Consider the following 22593-nt stretch of genomic DNA (forward strand, 5'->3'; position numbering starts at 1 on the left):
GAGGGGCTTGAACCCACGAACCATGAGATTATGACCTAAACCAAAGTCGGATGCTTAACCGACTGAGCCACCCCGATACCCTGGAAAACCGGTTTCCTAAGTGTGTGACAGTAGCACAGAGAATCATTTGTTCTTTTTAAACAGGTCCTATTTCTGTGGTCTCATGGTCATATTCATGCCTGGAACTCAGGTCATGGCTTCAAATTGTATCTGGTACACACACACAGGATTTTTGATTTCCAAGTCCTTAAAATTGCATGTTTAACTGTTTTTACCAGGGGAAGAAATCTTGGTGTTTGGGTTCAACTGAAGGTAGACAAAGTCATCAAATGAATTTTGTCGCAGGTCTTTCCCAGAGCAAATGTGTCTACTTAGAGATGAAAGAGCTGGGTGTAAACTCTTCATTTAGAAGAGACCGTAGCCAGTCTTTCTATAGATTCTCCAACAATTCTCCCACCTGAATTTTAATCCTAACTTCATATTTTTCCAATTCTTTATGGGTGACCAGAAATGCCACCTCCCAACACACAAATAACTTAGCAACTCTCAGAATTTAATTCATGATGTACTGCTCAGGAACTAAGGTTTGTAGAAGTTAAGTAAGTTGTCTGGACCTTTTGCTACCCACTGGCTGTGCCTTGCCTTTAAAAAGAAGAACAGCGGTGGCTAACTCACAGAGCTGACACATGTAAGATGCTAATATCAGTCCCTAGCACGTAGTTCATTCTCAACACATATAAGGTTATTATTACTCCGTGTTTTGGAAGTAACAGAGTTGATTTCTGTCTCATTCATTCACTCAGCAAACCTTTCTTGAGCACCTGCTATATGCTGTGTTCGCAGGGAGAGCGCCCATGTTCTTAATTACTATGGTTTATTGCCTTCAGTCCAATTCCAAGGAAGATGTTTTCCCTCTTTGTAGGACATTGGAAAACAACATCATTGAAATAGGACAGTTCATGGTCCACCAGCATTTGAAGTCTTCAGAATAAGCATTGTGTTTAGATAAAGAATGCATATCTTCCAGTCATTCCTCTTGAGCTCAGGATAGTGCTGAATTCCTGCTAGAGCAGAAAACAAGAAGTTAGTTTAACTACTGACCTGGCTGCTTTAGATTAAATAAAATTATTGAATCTGTTAACAGCGTGAGGCTCCTTAGCTTGGGAAGCAGTTTTTCCCAATTTACTTTTAGAGGAATTTAAGGTTTCACTTACATTTAGTAAACAATATTTAAGTCAATAGAAGCCAAGCTTTTTAAAGCCAAGGTAAATTAAAAAGAATCAGGTCTTTTTACTAAAGCTGTGTGGAGTAAGGAGTTTGAAATAATATAAAATATAGGACAAACGTAGTTTTAAAAAAAAAAATTTAATGTTTATTTTTGAGAGAGAGAAGGAGAGACAGCGTACAAGTGGGGGAGGGACAGAGAAAGAGGGAGACAAAGAATCCGAAACAGGCTCCAGGCTCCGAACTGCCAGCACAGAGCCCGATGCGGGGCTCGAACCCATGAACCTCAATATAGTGACCTGAGTCGAAATTGGATGCTTCTCCTACTGAGCCACCCAGTTGCCCTGAGAGTTGTGTTTTTTTGAAAAAGGCAGTGGCTTTAAATTAATTTGACTTTAACATCTGGAATAACAATCCAGATACCTGACCAAACAGGCTTCCTCTTGGTCAGATGATAGACCAGATAGGGTTGGGGTTGCTGTCTTCCCACCAGGTTGACATTTTTTACTTTTTGGTATCTTATTAGTGTCTTTCATAAGCTGTATTCAACATGAAATGGCAAAGTAAGGCCAGCAGTGATTGTTCTGTCACAGTTCTCTGGCTTTGATGAGTCATTGCAGTACAGCCCTCTGAACCAAGTGCCGATAAGAATAGACACACAAAAGGAAAATAAAACAACCGAGAGCTGAAGCAGAAATTGCTGGGAGCTCAGAAGTATGTTCACAGCTCTGCTGTATTCAGCTGCGTGACCTTGTGCATGTCAGAGTCTTCTCATGAATAAAATAAGGTTTCTAGGCTTTCTTGAAGTTTGGTCAAAGACTTTGGAGTTTAATATCCACTAAGAGAGGTAGGAGATAAAGCCCTTTCAAGATCACCGCGATTCGGGATTTATGTAATTATAGTAGCTTCGTTGACTGTTGGAAAACAGCAGTGGCAGATGAGTCAGCCTGGCATGTAGCTATTGGAGACCAGTTATGCTTTTTTTGTTACAAAAAGACTCGACTACAGCATAAGTTGAGGTGCCAACGGTCAAGGTGATGCCAAGTTCCGGAAATAGCAGCTAGGATATTGTACAGAGGACAGGATGGAGGGGATGTTTGTCATGAATTGATTTTCCTAGCCAAACCTCCGCTTCACTTTCCCTAGGGAAGACGCTCATGGGAGAGACAAGAAAAGTGTAACATCCCCATCTAGCAGATAGTCCACCCCACACATGTTGCTTGGGATGTCACTACCAGTGACTGAGAAGAGGCAGCTGTGGTATTTCCAACCTTCTTTCTCTGCCTGGTTTGGTTCTCCAAGGGGAGATGTGAGAGGACTCTAGACAAAGCATGCTTTTTTTTTTTTTTTAAGTTTATTTCTTTATTTTGAGAGGGAGAGAGAGAATTCCAAAAAGACTCTGCACTGTCAGCGTGAAGCCTGATGTGGGGCTTGAACTCACAAACTGTGAGATCATGATGTGAGCCAACACCAAGAGTCAAATGCTCAACCGACTAAGCCACCCAGGTACCCCTAGACAAAGCATGTTTTGTACTAGGCACGCCAGCTGCAAACCTCTGGAGTAAATGTGGACTCCTCTCAAGACGGGCAGATCTGAACATCCATCCTCATCCTCCCTCTGGGCCCTTTCTCCAATAGTTAGAGAAGTGGGAGCCTATGGGCCTGGTACAGAGCTCACCTAACCTGCTTATTCTGTGCCTCCCCACACGCTTCAGCTCTGCCCACCACAGGCTGGTGCAAGTCCCCAGGTATAATAGGAAGAGGTTGGGTTGAAGGGGACGGGGTCATGGTAGACCTCATTCTGCCTTCCAGCTGCAGCACGTCCTGGCTGTGAAATCTGGAGTAAGCTGCTTAGCTCACGTGGTGTGGCAATATTAATAGTCTACATGCAGGTAACCACTTTGTAACTTCAACCATTTGAAATTATATTTTAACTTAAACCATATGAAAATATCTCCTCCTTGAAGGAAAGAGAGTGAAGCTGGGCAGAAGACTAGGCCTTGATCTTTCCCCGACTCCATCCCTCCAGAGGCAAGAGTGTGTCATACACACAAGGCAGATTTGATGTCACAGATCCCCACCTCCTTACACAGGCCCCTAGGACACTGAATTTCAAACTCTGTAAGCAGCAGTCTACTTCTTAAAAACCTTACACAGAAGTGTAATACGTAAAATGAGTAAAAGTAGGCTTTTGTTTATAAAAACATGCTTAAGTTGAAATTTATAATAAACCCAGTAAGAATTATGGAACAGTTTTGATTAATACAGGAATTTGAAATAGAGGAGATAATAGATGGCTGGTGTGGTCTTTTTCCTATAACATAGGTAAGTAATTGCAAATGATGTGTCTTTAAAACAATTCTCCTTCCAATCAAGAGATATTGGTCAATTAGAAAAGAAAAGCCTTATGCTGAATATATAGACCACGAACATTTCTGTGTTCATGTGTAACACTGGAATGAACTTCTAAATTACTGTATTTTTTCAAAATGCTGTACTTTTAAATTTATTATTTATTAATTTATTCTTGAGAGACAGATCAAGAGTGGGGGAGGGGCAGAGAGAGAGAGATACAGAATCCGAACAGGTTCGGGGCTCTGAGCTGTCAGCACAGAGCCTGACACGGGGCTCAAACTCATGAACCATGAGATCATGGCCTGAGCTGAAGTTGGACACTAAACTGACTGAGCCACCCAGATGCCCCAAAGAATAAAGTAAATGTTAAAATATCTGAAACACATCTCAAGGTTTGGCAGAAGGCTTGAAACACTCCCTTAGATCCTGGGGCACTCAGGCCCCACATTTGTGGCCTGTTTCCTATTTGGTTGTGGTGTGTGTGCATTTTGGAGATCCATGCAGTTTTCAGTACTGAGGGCCATTTGGTATAAAAAGCGGTTAAGTTTGAATAAGGTCTGCAGCCTGGTTGACAATATTTCATCAGTGTCAATTGCTTGTTTTGATAGTACACTGTAAGTAAGTATGTGAAATAATATTGTCGGGGAAGGATGCATGAAACTCTCTGTACTGTTTTTGCAGTTGACTCTGAGTCTATAATTACTTCAGAATTTAAAAGGAAAAGAAAAAATGTTGGAAAAGGATATCTTCTACTTTGGAGGGAGTTGACAGAGTAGTGTACACATCACACTGACAGAGTAAATCTCCAACTGTCTTACCTTTAAAAAAAAAAAAAAAAAAAGGCGTCTTTTCTTTCCTTGTCACTGAATTCTGTATCCTCCCTGCACACCTACTCTTTCACCTACTGTGACACAGTGGAAGTTTTGAAAAGAAAACACAACCAATGGCAAATTAAAGAGAGCTCTGTTTTGGGAAATCTATTTTAGCTGCTAATTAATTACTTAACAAGAAAATGATGCTGAAACCCAAGAGTTCAATCTGCAGTCACCTGATACGGAAAAGGTATATGAATGATGTGACATGTTCTTCTTCTTTTTTAATATAATTAATTGTCAAATTGGCTAACATACAGTGTGTAAAGTGTGCTATTTGTTTTGGGAGTAGATTCCCATGGTTTATTGCTTACATACAACACCTAGTGCTCATCCCAACAAGTGCCCTCCTCAGTGCCCGTCACCCATGTTCCCCTCTCCCCTACCCCCCATCTACCCTCAGTTCTCTGTATTTAAGAGTCTCTTATGGTTTGCCTACCTCCTCTCTGTAACTATTTTTTCCCCTTCCCCTCTCCCATGGTCTTCTGTTAAGTTTCTCAAGATCCACATATGTGAAAATATATGATATCTCTGACTGATTTCACTCAGCAGAATACCTTCCAGTTCCATCCACGTTGCTGCAGATGGAAAGAGATCATTCTTTCTCATTGCCAAGTAGTATTCCATTGTACATATAAATGTGGCATGTTCTTCTAATGCATTCCTATGCTTAAAACATTTAGTAATTAGGCTGAACCATTATCAACATGCTATAGTATCATATAGTCACATGTCCAAATCAGAGGGCCTGAGGGCCCAGTGCAATGACACTTTGTGACAAGTATTATTCTACAGGAGAAAAAAAATGAAGGATTAAAGATAATTTTAAAAGAATAACCTTTGAGGGGTACCTGGGTGGCTCAGTCGGTTAAGTGCCCAACTTTGGCTCAGGTCATGATCTCAATGGTTCATTGTTTCAAGCCCCGCGTTGGACTCTGCACTGACAGCTCAGGGCCTGGATGCTGCTTCAGATTCTATGTTTTCCTCTCTCTCTCTGCCCCTCCCCCTGCTTGCACTCTGTCTTTCTCTCTCAAAAATAAACATTAAAAAAAAGTAAAAAAGAAAAAAAAAGAATAAACCATTGATCCATTCACTTCTCAGTCTGTAGAGTAAAAATGGGCATGGCAGTAGAGAAATGTGGTTATCTTGGATTTTACTGTGTGCTGTAAATTCCTGCACTGCTTTGTTCTCTGTAAGATTGATGGTGGGTTTTGCCCTTTATCACTTGGAGAAATGCAACAGAACTCCCCGAGCCTGCTTGTCTGTCTTCATTGTAATTGCCAAAAGAGTGATTGTCTCCTGTGCTTTGACTAAAATGGATTGGGGGCGGGGGGCGGGGGGGAGGAGTGAAGCTTACATCTGTCAGACAGCTGGGAAGGTGAGCTGGGCTCAAAACAATGGTTTAGTAAATGTTTTAGTGTGTGCGTAATTCCGTTTGTAGAAAAATTAGTGTACTTGGGCGCAGAACATACCAAGACCATAGGGTCCTGTGCACTAGGTAGGGCTTTAGTTTTGTGTCTGTTGTGGAGACCGCCTAGACTACCCATTGAGACTGAGCTCTGAGCTTTCCAGAAATCACTGTCTGACCACTCTCCTGGCTTCTTCTTCAGGGTCATCAATGCCGGGAAGAGCACACACAATGAAGACCAAGCCAGCTGTGAGGTACTCACTGTGAAGAAGAAAGCAGGGGCCATTACCTCAACCCCAAACAGGAACTCCGCTAAGAGACGGTCTTCCCTTCCCAATGGGGAGGGTCTGCAACTGAAGGAGAATGCGGTAAGACCACCCTCCTTCACCCCCAGTTCTCTGGTGAGAGGAACCTGCTCATTTTGTCCCTGCTGTGAGGCGCTTGAGCTGAATCCTGGTCTCTAATGGCAGAGAGAAAGGCAGTGTCCCCCAGTGTCCCCAAAGTTAGTGGACTGGCAGGTCTGTACTCCGGGTATCACACAGTCAAAGCTGAAGGTGACACACGTGTGAAGAGCTGGTGTTCATTAGGTTCTTAATGCTTAGAGTAAATAAAACACCCATATCATATATAGGCTTTGTTGCAAGAATTAGTGTCTATAATGTTCAGTGGTGGTAAAGGAGCCATTCCAAGGTTTCTGTGAAGGAGATGGGATGGAAGGATAGAAGGAACCCTAGGCATTGACTTACAGGCCTGCCACGGTTTGCCCCCTCTTCCCCTTGCCTCTCTGTTAGCACTGTCCAGTGGGAGCCTCTGCCTGGCTCTCTTCCAAATTAGTACTTGGCTTTTAATTGGCCCAAAGCCCTTGTATCCCATGGGGCAGCCCTGCAGACATGAATGCCCTATTGACAAACCACAAAGTGTTTCTCCTTTCTTCAGTTTCTAGAGAATAAAGCAGATATCCCCAGAAAACTCTTTCTTTCCTTTTTTTTTTTTTTTTTCTTTTTTTGAGGAGGTTCCATGTGGGGCTTGAACTCACGACCCTGAGATCAAGACCTGCACTGAGACCAAGAGTCGGATGCTTATGTCACTGAGCCACCCAGGCACCCCCTCAGAAAGTTGTGAAGAAACCCTCAGAAAAGTGTAGGGAGTAACCCGGACTCTGTCCACCAGCAGGTTCTTTAGCTTACAGAAAAGAAATTTTGAATGACATGATCCAAATGTGACTTTTTCTTCTAAAAGTCTTGAGGATATTTTTGTGTATACATTTTTATAAGATTGTAAAGGATCTAGGAATCTTTTCTCAGTGTCAGAAACAGCATCCTGTTGCATTTACCCTTACGGACTAAGACTACTCATTTATTTTGTCTGTACTAGTTCAACTTAGTTAGAAACACTGTGGCCTATGGAGACTCCTCAGTTGTACTTGTGTTCAGGGCTGAAGGAAGCACGTAATGGGCCAGAAGTGCCAGAGCCCAGGATTCAGATGGGCAGTAAGGAAGAATAGTGATTAAGGGCACAGGCTCTGGAGTGGTATGGTTCAGAGCAGTCCATCCTAGTCTATCACTTATTAAACCATTTAATTTTAGGATATCAGTGCTTTGAGGCTTCATTTTCTATAAAATGGAGCAATAATAGTACCACCAAGTATGGTAGGAAGAGACTGATTAGAAGTATGAAACCCAATTGTCCACGGAAATGTTGAGCCAGAGTCTTAATAAATCCTTGACAAATGCGAACAGTTACCCTACAGTCAGCCCCACTTCAGTGATTCTCTGTGGGTAACGTCCACTGAATTTGTACCTTTACCCCTTTGTAAATTGGAGATCATACAATCGCCCTTCATACCTATGTGATAGGATTTTTTTTGAGGACTGAGTTATTATGGAAAAGTGCTCAGAGAACGTGAGTTATTAATGATAGTGAGATATGAGTGCCAGTGACTTAATGTGGCTCTTTGTCCCCTGATAGTCTCCTCTGCCACTGAGATGTGAAGTGATTCTGTAAAAATTAACATGGAGGGAGGGGCGTGCCTGGGTGGCTCACGCGGTTAAGCATCCGACTTAGACTCAGGTCATGATCTCGGGGTTCGTGAGTCCAAGCCCCTCTTTGGGCCCTGTGCTGACAGCTCAGAGCCTGGACCCTGCTTCAGATTCTCTCTCTCTCTGCCCCTCCCCCGTCTCTCTCTTTCAAAAATGAATAAACTTTAAATAAACTAAAAAAAAAAAAAACTTTAAAAAATATTTTAAAAATATTAAAAAAAAAGTCAGCATTGACATTTGGTTCAAGACCAGTTGATGATGTCATTTTTCCTTGGTGCTCAGTTCCTCCTAGAAATGGAGCCGGGAGTAACTTTTTAACTTCGTTTGCTTGAGAACAGTCACGCCAGTGCATAAGCCCTTGAGGGTGGAGCCATAAACCTCCCCTGAGAGTCCTGAATCTCTGGGTTCCATGTTCTAGGAGGCAGCACAGAGGTGCCAAGCAGAGTGGCACATCCCATCCCTCCATTTCTTGCTTTAGCTATAGCAGCTTTACTTATAGCTGCTGTACGCATTAGGCTTTAGTATTTATTAGAGTTTCAAGCAAGAGATGTGCTGCCTTTTTTTTTTTTAATTGTGGGAAAATATACATAACATAAAATTTACCATTTTACCATTTTTTTAGCTGTTCAGTTTTGTGGCATTAAATACGTTCTTAGTATCACTACCATCTGTCTCCAGAGCTTTTTCTGAAATTGAAGCTCTGTACCCATTAAGGCCTAACCCCCATTTCTCTCCAACCCCCCACCCCTGGCAACTGCCATCCTGCTTTTTGTCCCTATACATTTGACTGCTCTAGGTATTTCATATAAGTGGAGTCATACAATATTTGTCACTTTTTGTCTGCTTTATTTCCCTTATGTTTTCAAGGTTCATCCATGTTGTAGAATGTGTCAGAATTTTATTTTTTTTAAGTTTATTCATTTATTTTGAGAGAGATGGGGGCGGGGGGGAGCCCATAAGTGGAGTAGGGCAGAGAGAGAGAATCCCAAGCAGGCCCCATACTGTCAGGTGGAGCCTGATTCGGGGCTTGAACTCAGGAGTCATGAGATGATGACCTGAGCCAAAATCAAGAGTGGAACGCTAAACCAACTGAACCACCCAGGTGCCACTCTTATTAAGTCTTAATAAAGAATAAAATTCTGAGGGTCGCCTGGGTGGCTTTGTCAGTTAACCATTCCACTCTTGATTTTGGCTCAGGTCATGATCTCATAGTTTGTGAGACTAAGCTCATGTCTGGCTCTGTGCTGACAGCGTAGAGCCTGCTTTGGATTCCCTCTGCCTTTCTCTCTCCCTGTCTCTCTCTTTCTCAAAATAAATAAACTTTATTTTAAAAAGACTGAATAATATTCCACTGTTTGTATACCATTAACACCATTTTGTTTATTAATTTGACCATCAGTGGGCACTTGCTTCTCTGTTTTGACTATTCTGAATAGTATCGCCATAAACAGGGGTCTACAGATAGCTGTCAGTCCCTGCTTTCAGTTCTTTTGCCTGTCTGCCCAGAGTGGAATTGCTGGATGATAGTGTAATTTGGCTTAATTTTTTGAGGAACCACCATACTGTTTTCCACAGCACTGCACCATTTTATATTTCCACCAGCAATGCACAAGGGTTCCAATTTCTCTATATCCTCGCCAATGCTTGTTGATTTCTGGTGTTTTATTTTAGCCATCCTAATGGGTGTGAAGTGGTATCTGATTGTGGTTTTGTATTTCCCTAATGATTATTGATGTTGAGCATCTTTGTGTGTGCTTATTGGCCAGATATATCTTCTTAAAAGAAACATCAAGGGTTCTTTATTCAGTATTTATTTATTCTATATGTGAGTCCTTTGCTCATGTTTAAATTAGGCTGTCAGCTATGTTGTTGTTGATAGCACTGCTTTTTAAAAGCTTGAAAAGCATGACTTGCTGGGTCACGTAAACTACTGAGCACTTGCTGCATACCGAGAACTAGATGCTGAGGATTTATCAGGGAATAAAATTGACTAAAATCCTTACCTGCAAGAAACTTAGACCCATTAAGGGAGACAAACGATTACAGTGTATCCCATGGCAGATAATAAATACTATGGAGAAAAGCACAGCAGAGGTTTAGGAATACAGGAAGTGAGGTGCGTGGATGGTTAAAGAAGGTGCCACTGAGAAGGTGATGTTTGGGCACAGACTGGAAAGTGTAGTTATTTGGAGGAAGAGCTTTCTGACATTCTAGACAAGTGCAAGGCCCCTGAGGCAGGAACCCGCCTAGTATTCTTGAGAATCACCAAGGAGGTGTGTGTGGCTAGAGCAGAGAGAATGAAAAGTCTGTATTGCAGGAGATGTCATAAAGGCCATGAGAGTGGGGTGAGGAGATTTGGTAGGACTTTGAAGGCCATTATCAGGACTTCAGTTTCTATTCTGAGTGAACAGTTTGCCAGCAGGGCACAGCAGATATACTGCTAAGAAGAAGCCATTTAGAAGACATCCCTTAACTCAAATACGGTGACACTTAGAAAAGATGTTGATAGTGTAGGGCACAGGACAATCCTCTGCAGGAGACAAGGTGCATCAGCCCCTTCCTCCCTGTGAGTCTGTTCCTTTACCCACCGAACATCCATTGAGCATTGAGTCGTCCTTGGGGATTAGGAGGTGAACTCAGTGCAGTTCCAGTCCTCCTAGAGCTTAGTTGAGGAGGGAGAAAGAGTCAGTAACCGGCAGCAGCACAATGGAGTGCATTTTTAGGAGAAAGATTTAAAAAATCCAGGTTGTAGGGAAGCCTAATTCAGATGGGTCACCAGTGGTTTGAGGAAAAATAGCGGAGAAGGAATGGGTCAGATGAAGGAATGCTTCCTGGAGAAAGTTACATCTGAGCTGTCGTTTAAAAACCTGAATAGGAATTAATCAAGCAAATAAAAGAAAGAGGAGGTTTTAACAGAGGGAACATGCGTATGCAAAGACAGGTTGATATAAGAGCACATGACACATGTCTTCTAGTGTTTTGAGGCACCTGTGATCACTTGGAAGGTGATCAGACAGAAACAACAAGCCGAGTTCATACACAAGAGCTGGAATTATAACCAAATGACATTAGACAAGGGTATCACGGAATCAAGACCATGAGAGCAGTGGGAAGGCTGACTTGGGAAGGTTCAGGAAGCAAACCTAGAGGCTGGGATGCCTAGGAGACTGGCTTATGCAGAAACATGAGAGAGAAATGATGAGAGCTTGAAATAAAGCTGTGACTAGAGCAAGGAGCAGGCTCCAAACAGATGAGGGTGAGACACACAGTAGAGGTGACCAGATGACCTACTGCATGGGACAGTGAGGAGGTGAAATACCAGGTTTCAGCCACTGGGTACTGGTCCTTGAAGGTGGACCACTGACTCAGGCACAGATTGGAAGGTGAGGGGTTGGGCAGAAATTGGGAGTTCTGAGTATTCTAACCTTCCAAGTAGAAGTGTTTTGTAGGAAGTTAGAAATAAGGGTTTGGAGCTCAGGAGCATGTCCTAGGGAGGCTTAGATTTTAGGAATTTCCAGCCTAAAGAAGTTTCAAGAAGACGGGAGTCCCACAGAGGGGAAGTAGCTCTGCCATGGGCACAGAGTGGTAAGATAGGGCCCAGAAAGATAAGGATGAAAAAATGGGCAAATACCATTAGAAGCAAGAAATGGGACAGTAGGATAGATGATGGCATCATTATTTCATGTGCAGACAGAGGATTGACAGTCACTGAAGGTTGACAAGAGGAAGACACATGGGCTTTCTGTAGCACATGATGCATGTGATTGATTTCTCCTTCCTTTCTTGACCTCTCACCTGCAGTCATTTCGTAAAGTCACAATAACTATTTCCAGAAGACTACTTTCATATCTAATATTACCTTCATCTTACTTGGAGATTGAAGAAAATCTAAAATATCCTGAAGTTTATATATGATGACATTTCTTATACTGAGGGCCAACTGGGCAGCTTGGGTAGCAATACAATGATTTTTTTCTTCCTACAGATACTACTGATTGGTATAACATTGATTGATTGATTGGTTGATTGAGTGTGTGCAAGCAAGCCAGGAAGGGGCAGAAGGAGAGAGAGAATCTTAAGCAGGCTCCACCTCATGACCATGAGATCATAATCTGAGCCAAAATCAAGAGTTGGATGCTTAACCAGCTGAGCCACCCACACACTCCTAATTGGTATAAAAATTTTAAAGCAACTTTAATCCATCCCTCATGCCAATTCATAGAAAATTATTTTATCCTATTAGTACAAGCGGTCTTTTAGCCAAAGAAGTCCAATTAATCCTCCTATTTTAAAACGAACTTTAAAAAAAGTTGGTGGAGGGGCGCCTGGGTGGCTTAGTCGGTTAAGCGTCCGACTTTCGCTTAGGTCATGATCTCGCGGTTCGTGGGTTCGAGCCCCGCATCGGGCTCTGTGCTGACTGCCAGCTCAGAGCCTGGAGCCTGTTTCAGTCTGTGTCTCCCTCTCTCTCTGACCCTCCCCTGCTCATGCTGTCTCTCTCTCTCTCTCCTAGAAATAAATAAAACATTAAAAAAATTAAAAAAAAAAGTTGGTGGATAAAATAACATACACTATGTTTTGCCTCTCCTGGCTTCCAAGGCATTTACTGGAGGAGTGTTGTTTCCTACAGAGCTTGCTGAGTTCTTGACAGCAGTACCTTACAGAAAACCACAAATTAATTTCAGATTCATCTACAAAGAGAGGAATACGTCAGGAGCTAAAGCAGCAATGTTCGAAAGAAGCCATAAAACTTAAAAGAGATACAAATAAAAGAATATCAAAGTGTTCTGCACTGCAGTATTTTAGCCTAAAGAAATGGAAGAGATATGGTTGAATTACTGTGTTCTCCCGTGCAGAACAGTAATCCATTTTTTAAAATTGAGAATTTAGTGATATAGTGAAGAGAACATTTTTTTAAGGAATAGGGAAGAGAAATTTTGAGGTCTCTGATGAAGTGGGTGTGAAGTAGAGAAGGATAATTTCTATGATGAGTTCAGGGTGGAATTTTCCTGTGCCTGGATCACATTGACTGGTTTACATGTGAGGAGCCATAATCCCGTGGGCAGGCAGGAAATAGGTAACTCTGTGGTGGTGTGCAAGCCTCTAGCATATCTGTGCCTCCGATTGTTTGGGGCCATGGGGTGGGTGGCAAGGACAGAAGAGAATCTAAAATGCTAGCATTTCCAAAAGATGCTCTCAAACGATTGTCTCTTAGGAAAGATGCTATAAGCTTGTTGAGGGCAACTCCTTATTCAGCAGCCTCCCACCTGCCTCCCACGGAAGGCATTGTAATTTACCAGATCCAGATTTCTAGGAATTGATCACCATTACTAGGCTTTCTTTGAGAGGTTTTAGGCAGTATTCATTTACCACATGTGTCCTCTGCAATTGAAAGCATAACGTTTCCAAATGCTTTTGCTTTTCAGTTCCCAAGTACCTGGTCATTCGAGGAATGAGGTAAAAAAGAAGAGAATACTAGGTGACTTCTCTGAGGAGGTAGAAGAAGTTCCTGAGGGCATCTTAGAGCCTTAGTATCAAGAGGCTCGTGTTCTTCTCTAAGTTCTGTAGGTGGAACATAGCTCATTGTGGCAACACCCAGGACGTTTACCCCCTACAACTGACGGCCTGTTTGGAACAGACTGTTTCTGGACGAAGACTAGACTGTGGATACATGCATTCCAAGTCTGTTTCCTTAGGAGCACCCCCTTCTGGTGTTTAATTTAGTCAAAACACATCAGAGTCTGTGATTTCAGTATCTGTTAGTTCAGTGTCCAGTTACCAGAACAGGAGATGGCTGCGTCCACACCGTGGCCAAGCTCACCAGCAGGGGAGAGGAAAGCTGACTCTCTTTCTCGGTGGAGGATAGGACATGACTGCGGGAATTCAAGGCAAGTAGGATCGGATCGGGGCGGGGAGAGGTAAAAGGGAAATGAGAAGGGGTTATTTCAACCCTCTGCACAAGATTTGCCGTTGTTTTCATTTGTTTTCTGTAAAAAGGACTCCGTCACGCCACAGAGCGTTAAATGAAGGTAGCTTGTGGTTCCAGTGACTGTCTTTCTGGAATATTTATCCATCGTTTGGCAGTCTGCTTTCTGGAGTGATGTCAACTATAAAAAACAAGAGGAGGAGCCTTGTATTTTTCTCATTGTATTTATTATGGTAAACTTTCCCTCTCTTAGTTAAGGTCCTCGTTTTGTGCAAGTCAAGAAAACGTAACCTTTCTCTTTATCTCCTTAGATTTTCTGAAGCAGGAGTGCCATGGTTTCTCTCAAAACTCTTATCTTTTGGTTCCAGGGACAAGAACTCTTGCCAGTGATTAACAAGGGTGACTTTACAACCAGGCTGATGTCAGTTAGAGTGACTTTACAGTTCTCTCCTTGGTGGCGTTGGTTTTCTGAAGACCAAGTCTGTCCAAGATGTCCGTAGTGGCCAGGAGTGCAAGTCCAAGTTGGCTCCACAACAGATTTCCTCCCCCTGTGGCACATCTTAAGGCTGAAGGAAAACAAATGGTGCTGAGAGGGAAATTTTTCACTGTTTCACTTGTAATTTGATTTCCCCACAGCTTTAGATGGGAAGAACACTGGCAAGAGTGGTATCCTCTTGAGAATGTTTCTTCTTCGTTTTTTTTTTTGTTTTTGTTTTTGTTTTTAATTCAATACTCAGCATTCATGTGCCGGATTTGATACTGATCTCAGTCCTTTGCCCAGTATTGATTCATTTAACCTGATAATATGTACCTATGTACTATCGTTGTCTTTATCTTACTGATGAGGAAATTGAGGCACAGCGATGTAAAGTGTAGAACTTGGAGTCAACTCAGGCAACCTGGCCTCTTGTGACAGGCTGCCTCTTTATCCATGAGCTATTTGACATGTGGCAGGGAAACCTCCTTGGAAAAGGCTGAAAATAAAGCAGGAATAACTCCTAATGGTGTGTACAATTTCAATATAGTTTGATGCTACATATCTTTTCATTTCTTTTATGATTTAGAAGTGATTTAGCACTCTGTCCCATCAGCTCAGCAACCGGATAATAGCTCTTACTCTGGTGAAGGACAGAATAGAAACAAAATGGTTTATCATCTTAACGTCCTTAAAGGCCACTTTTTCTTGCTAACTTCTAGAAAAGCCATTGTCTGCATGAAACCATGGCAAGAAGAAAAAGCCTTCTGAATAATAATGTGTGTCTAAGTTTGAATCCTACCGCTGCACTTACTCATGCAACTCATGCAAATGAGTTGACCTCTCCATGCCTTTGTTCTATCATCTGTATATGGGGAATATTAGCTCCTACCTTATCGGGTTGTTTGGACTAAATGATTAAAAATATGAAAAGTGCCATTGTGCCTCACATGTAGTAAGTGCTAAGTTAATATTATCTGTTGTTCTAAGTGGAGTTTGTAGCACATTTCAATATTATTTCACATTACTTATGCTTGTACTGTAACCTCATTTAGGGAGAGGTTTTTCATATATTAAATAATAATTTGAGATCATCCCTGAGCTAGTTTTTGAGTCTAGAATAAACCAAGCACAACCCAAACTGTCACAAACTATATGTCTTAGCTCTCAGAAATTAATATTTATTTAGTACTGTTTTTAAAATGGGACAGAATGAAATAAAATGGGACAGAAACATAGCAAGTGTTGGTGAGGATGTGAAGAAAAAAGAACTCCCGTGCACTGTTGGTTGGAATGCAAACTGGTGCAGCCACAGTGGAAAACAGTGTAGAGGTTCCTAAAAAATTAAAAATAGAATTCCCACATGATCCAATAACTCCACTCTTGGGTATTTGCCCAAAGAAAATGAGATCATGAATTTGAAAAATATATGCTCCTCTATGTTTATTGCAGTGTTGTTTACAATAGCCAGGATAGGAAAGCAGCCCAAGTCTCCATCCATAGATGAATGGATAAAGAAGAGGTGGTATATGTATATAAGCGAATACTGCTGAGCCATGAAAAAGAATGAGATCTTGACCCTTGCAACAGCATGGATGGACTTAGAGGGTATTATGCTAAGTGAAATAAGTCAGTCAGAGCAAGACAAATACCTATGATTTCACTCATATGTGGAATTCAAGAAACAAAATAAATGAACAAACAACAAAGAGACCAAAAAAAAAAAAGACTCAAGTACAGAGAATAAACTTGTGGTCCTACCAGAGGGGAGGTGGGTGGGGAGACTGGGTGAAATAGATAAAGAGGATTAAGAGTACACTTATCTTGGGGCGCCTGGGTGGCTTAGTCGGTTAAGCGTCCGACTTTCGCTTAGGTCATGATCTCGCGGTTCGTGGGTTCGAGCCCCGCGTCGGGCTCTGTGCTGACTGCCAGCTCAGAGCCTGGAGCCTGTTTCAGTCTGTGACTCCCTCTCTCTCTGACCCTCCCCTGCTCATGCTGTCTCTCTCTCTCTCTCCTAGAAATAAAAAAAAAAAAAAAAGAGTACACTTATCTTGATGAGCACCGAGTAATGTGTAGAATTGTTAAATCATTCTATTCTACGTCAGCAATAACTATAACACTGTATGTTAATTATATTTGAATAAATAATTTTTAATGAAATATTTTAAAAATAAAAATTTTATAAAGGGACTAAACTGCCATTCGAAAACAAAAACCAAACTTACTAAATGTATCCTACATCTAACTATCTCATAAAATGGAGGAATTGAAACAAAGAAATCTGCATTTCATGTAGTCGGATCCTTAGGAAGCAGCCCTCATTTCAGTATAAGAAATTCAGCACTCTTTCCTTATAGGGAACAAAAACATTCTTAATAATTTAGTTGAAACAAGGTATGGTAAAAACAAAGTACACTGCCAGGACATGATGCCAAGCACACAGCACTAGAGGGTGGGCCCCAGCAACAACTTTCACAAAGTTCCTCCTGTTTCCTGCATATATGCTTGGTCATTTGCTTTCTCTCTTTGCTGTGTTACCCTGAGGATCAGAACTGGAGATTTCAATAAAGCACTGTGGATGAAATGCCTAAATCACATCCTTTAGACTCTGAATTATCATCTTCGTTGTGATACCTTGAAAACCGGCCAGAAACTATGGATATCAAGCCGTATAGTGGCTGAGAGTAGGGAATAAGAAGAACATGGCAACTTTCTGGCTGCACAACGGGAGAGAGTAATCCTTCTTTGCAGGGAGAAAGGAGGGAGCCCAGAACATCCTGTGCTCATATGAAGCCTTTTGTAAAATCAGCCGTGGGACTTAACTCAAAGTGGGATTTCCACCTTTATGGTGCTCACTTCCTGTTCATGTGGCCCCCCCTTAGATTTTCTAAGTTACAGAACTGTTGGGTGTAGGGAAGGGAAGGCGCGTGTCAAATGACCAGAGTTACTTTTATCTTCAGGGAAGACAGCTAAGAGGGGACACCACTTGTCTCTGCTGAAAATTATTTCTAGAGTAGCATTCTCCAAACCACCAGTTTAAGACAGTGTTTTTTTTTTTTTTTTTTTTTTTNAAGACAGTGTTTTTGAGGGGCACCCGGGTTGCGCAATCTGTTAAGCATCTGACTTCAGCTCAGGTCATGATCTCACAGTTCATGATTTCGAGCCCTGGGTCAGGATCTCTGCTGACAGCTCAGAACTTGTTTGGGATTCTCTCTTCCTATCTGCCTCTCCCCTGCTTGTGTGTGTGCGTGCACTCTCTCTCTCTCTCTCAAAAATTAAAAAAAAAAAAATTATTTTAAAATGACAATTTCTTGAGTATGTACCCCCAACATATTTATTTAATGATATATAACTATACTACTATATATTCATACATATATTCAGTAATTATAAAAATATATTAAATATTTTTAAAAATAATTTAAAGGCAGTAAAGATGAAAAGGCAATATTTTAGGGGCACCTGGGTGGCTCAGTTGGTTGAGCATCCAACTTTGGCTCAGGTCATGATCTCACGGTTCGTGAGTTCGAGCCCTGTGTCGTGCTCTGTGCTGACAGCTCAGAGCCTGGAGCCTGTTTCAGATTCTGTGTCTCCTTCTTTCTCTGACCCTGCCCTGCTTGTCACGCTCTCTCTCTCTCTCTCTCAGAAAAAAATAAAACATTAAAAAAATTTTTTAAATAAAAGGCAATATTTTAAAATAACAACAGCTACCAGTCATAGGATTTTTATTATATGCCAGGCATCATTCTGTTTTTCCCACAGTAACTCATTTATTGTCTTGCTAAGAGCAAAGACTTCATGTTCCCATTAGCTAATACCGCAAGGCAGAATTCATCATTAACAATAACAAGTATAATTCTGTATTTCATCTGTCTCTCTGAGCATGTCAGAAACTTTTGATTAGAATGACTATTACTATTGTCAGATATGACTAGGTTGTCATGACTTGGAGTAAGATGTGCCAGCTGTGACATGTTCTTATTTGTCACCTTTTCCATCAATTTCTATGCAGAGGTTTAAAAAAAAACAACAACAAAACCTTTTGTCCACTTGGTGAGGGATGATTTAGTTAAAAACTTAATCATATAATGCACAAGGCCACTTAGTTGGGGGCACACGTATCAAGCATGAGTCACAATATGCCAGAGCCAGTGTGTGTGTGAGGGCACCACTGTTCCATGCTTGACGTGGAGCCATCTAACTTACCACGTGAGGGCGCCAGTGGCAGTCTCTTGGAGAAACTAGCAAAGCTTCGTTTCTTCTCCAGCTTTAGGAGAAAACACAGGAAAGAATTTATCATTTTCCTCTTACGTGCTGGCTGAGCATTTTTTAACTCCCCCAAGCTTTGCGTGCTGTGTCGTGGAGGGAGGGAGAGAAAGGGGCACACTCTTGGCACCCTGTGCAGGGAGTAAGAGTGGAGGGTATCTGGCGTCTTCACATGGGTACAAATGTGTCAAGCCTCATTCCTTGGTTTTCTTTATGTTTCCTGCCTCATATCTCAGCACTTCTCTCAGGCTCCTCAGGAAATGTCTGAGGTTTTATCTAGATTCTCCCCTTTTTTGTAAGCATACCAGAAGAGGGGCTTCTCCACAGCCTCCCAGATGACTCATGAAGGCTCTTTTGCCCATGGGCTCCCCAGAGTTGAGGTGCGTGTAACGTGGCTCCTTATTCGATAGGGCTAACATTTAGGCTACTTGTTTTTGACACCTTGATTAGCTGTGCTGTCATTACCCCTGATGCTGAATGGATGCAAGCTGCATATATCAGAAACGATGTCCGTAGCTGGCTTGGCAGCTGTATTTCTGTTTGGAGCCATCTTCGGTCTGTTGAAATGCCCAGGGGGCCCTTCCCACTTAGAACTTGTTAATTTAAGTTCTGGCCTTAGAGATGATCAAGAAAATGGGAAAAAGGAAATAGGCAAATATTATTAAAAATCTGTTCCTACAACTTTTGAAAAAGGAAGATGTAACCCTGGGCCTACTTCAGAGCAACGAGAAAGGGAAACTGTGAACTGTAATCTCCCAATTGGTCACCTTCTGAAATCTTCCTTTTATCTGGCTGCAGGTGTATTCCTGAAAAGGGGTGGGAATGTGTGTGTGTGTGTTGTAAATTGCATACAAGACTTTTTCTTAAAAATGTTTAAAGTTTATTTAAAAAAATTTTTTAATCTTTATTTTTGAAAGAGAGACAGAGCGTGAGCAGGGGAGGGGCAGAGAGAGAGAGGGAGACAGAATCCGAAGCAGGCATCAGGTTCTGAGCTGTCAACAGAGCCTCACACGGGGCGCAAACTCATGGATTGCAAGATATGACCTGAGCCGAAGTTGGACGTGTAACAGACTGAGCCACCCAGGTGCCTCTAAAGTTTATTTATTTTTGAAAGAGAGAGGGAGCATGAGCAGGGCAGGGGTAGAGAGAGAGGGAGACAGAGAATTCAAAGCAGCCTCTGCGCTATGAGCACGGAGATCGATGTAGGGCTCGAATTCATGAACTGTGAGATCATGACCAGAGCTAAAATTCAGAGTTGACTGCTTATCTGACTGAGCTACCCAGGTGCCCCAAAACTTTTTTATGCTCTTTTTTTTTCTTTATGGTGGGGGTGGTGTGTGTGCAGTAAGTCAGAGTGGAATTGGAAACAGTAATGCAGAGTTACTCTTTTGTAAGACGTAAATAATTGCTGCCAAGTTTAAGTGTGTGGTAAGTCAGAAAAGGGTTTGATACTGCTTTTCTTAAAGTCGAGTACATGTTTAAACTCCTGTTCATCTGGAGCAAAAGCAAGGTAGACATTTGTCTCAATATTAGTAATTTTGAAAGGTATTATGTCAAGAGCATGTTCCCTAAATTTGCAATGGTTGCTTTTTTCAGATGTAGAACCTTGATCCTGGACTGGTGCCCTGTGCCCCTTTTCTGATACTAGCAGAGATTAATGCAAGTCCCCTTGTCAGAAGCTTTGATAATTGGCTGATGGCCCAGGATGTGTATGCAATTACTAATAAGCAACAAAGTAAAATAGTACTGAAGTGCTAAATGCTACAGAGTAACAGGAGCCAGGGAGATGATGACATAAAGTTGTATGTACTAGGAAATTGGAAAGATGCCTTAACTTGGACTCTAAAGGACTGGGTTCATATTGTGGCATTACCACATAGCAGAACAGTTACTTAACTGTGTCCTGGTTAAATCATTGGTAAAATAGGACAATGAGGCCCATTTTATGGCAGTGTGGTAGAGATTAAACATGGTAGGTAATCATTAGGTGTGCGTAGAACTCAGACGTCTCATAGGGGAAGTAATTTAAGAAGAATAGAAGTACCAGAAGCTGATGAGCACCCCATGTGGCAGAGCTGAGAGTAAGGAGCTTGGTCCCTCTGTTTCAGGGACTCTTAGTGCTTGCTCCCTGCCTGCTCACTGTCCCCCCCCGCCTCCCAGGTCATCTAATAGTACCAGGCAGTTACTATTCTCATCTTGTTTGTTTGCTCTTATATATGCTGGACACTGCTATACATTTTATTATTTTAAAAATTATATGGGGGCACTTGGGTGGCTCAGTTAAGTGTCCAACTTCGACTTAGGTCATGATCTTATGGTTTGTGGGTTTGAGCCCTGTGTCAGGCTCTGTGTTGACTACTCAAAGCCTGGAGCCTGCTTTCGATGCTGTGTCTCCCTCTTTCACTGCCCCTCCCCCACTCCTGCTCTCCCTGTCTGTCTCTCTCTCTCAAAAATAAACATTAAAAAGATTATATGTACGATCAACCTTTGGTGTGTAGTTTTATGAATTTCAACATATGCATAGATTCAGATAAACATCACTGCAATCCAGGTACAAATTCCCATCACTACAGATCATTTCTTCATGTTATTTCTCTATAGTCCTACTCTTTCCCTCCTTGCATACCCTGTGACTGTCTGCACATTTAATACATATTATCCACTCTGTGGCACCATCCACTTCCTCTTTCTAGCACACTTGTGATTACCTGGTCTCATTCTAGACTGTTAGCTTCAGAAGTTTGGGAACTATGGTTTTCCTTCTTCTGTGCTACTTCCCCAGTGCTCAGCATAAGCCTGGTACCTGAAGAGGAGACTCCAAGACATATATTAAATGAATGAATCCTTACGGTGTCCTCCTTTCATCTTGTTTTTGAAATAAGGAAATCTGTGAGAGGAATTAAGAAATATGCCCAAGATCGTATAGTTGTAAGTTCCTGAACCCAGGTTTGTCTTGATTTAAAGCCTGTGCTTTTTTTGTGCTAAGACATATCACAGGAGATAGGATTTGTTTGTATTAACTCATTTGTAAGTGCATGTAAATTACCCAGCTTTTAAAATAATCCTGGTGGGGCACCTGGATGGCTCAGTCAGTTAAGCGTCTGACTTTGACTCAGGTCATGATGTCACGATTCATGAGTTCGAGCCCTGCATCGGGTCTGTGCTGACAGCTCAGAGACTGCAGTCTGCTTTGGATTCTGTGTTTCCCTCTCTCTCTCTCTCTCTCTCTCTCTCTCTCTCTCTCTCTCTCTCTTCCTTTCCCTTGCTCATGCTCTCTCAAAATGAAACAAACATTAAAAAAATTAAAAAACAATAACTTTCAAAATAAAAAAAAACCAGTCGTGGCACATTGGTATACTGACACCAGTGACAAAGTAACCTTTGGACTATTAGATAATGTAAAATCCGAAACCCTGTGCATGTACCATGTAAATTCAAAATGTTCTTCTCTGCGCTGATACCAAACTGGAGGGGTACTCCTTCCTTCTAAAGTGACTAACCAGGGGCGCCTGGGTGGTTCAGTTGTTTGAGTGTCTGACCTCAGCTCAGGTCATGATCTCACGGTTCGTGGGTTCAAGCCCCACGTCAGGCTCTGTGCTGAAAGCTAGCTCAGAGCCTAAAGCCTGCTTCAGATTCTGTATCTCTCTCTCTCTTTCTGACCCTCCCCTGCTCANGGTGAATTTGGCTGTGGGAGGGTGAGCATGTGTGGTGGTAATGGTGGGGTGGGTGCAGAGGATGTTGAAAGGAGCCATGGCCTTGCCTTCCCTTCCTCTTCTGGTACCTTTGCTTGAGAACACAGCTGTCCATGTTCCCACCAGCATGCCTAACTAGCAGGAAGGGATCGTACATCCTAGCAGGACACGGGAGGAAGTGTGTGGTTTGCAACAGTTCTACCCTCTAGGGAGTAGAATATGGTGTGTGTTTGTTTGTTTTAATCTTCCTTTGAGGAGAGAAATAAGGCTCCATAGCTTAGGAGAGAGTAACATGCACTTGTGTTCCAACCTGGTCCCATAGGGCCATCAGTCAGGTAC

The 22593-nt window shown here is 42.1% G+C and overlaps 1 protein-coding gene across 1 annotated transcript in view; it reads left to right on the top strand.

Moving 5' to 3' along the window:
• The window catches only part of PPM1H (protein phosphatase, Mg2+/Mn2+ dependent 1H), a 259966-nt gene that overhangs the window by 96932 nt on the left and 140441 nt on the right, over positions 1 to 22593 (top strand). Inside the window, exon 4 of the mRNA XM_077778812.1 lies at positions 6062 to 6227. Within this exon, the coding sequence (XP_077634938.1) occupies positions 6062 to 6227 (166 nt within the window). The remainder of the gene's footprint in view (positions 1 to 6061; positions 6228 to 22593) is intronic.

This window comes from Crocuta crocuta, unplaced genomic scaffold, assembly GCF_008692635.1.
Source record: "Crocuta crocuta isolate KB4526 unplaced genomic scaffold, BGI_CrCroc_1.0 scaffold791, whole genome shotgun sequence".
Taxonomy (NCBI): domain Eukaryota; kingdom Metazoa; phylum Chordata; class Mammalia; order Carnivora; family Hyaenidae; genus Crocuta; species Crocuta crocuta.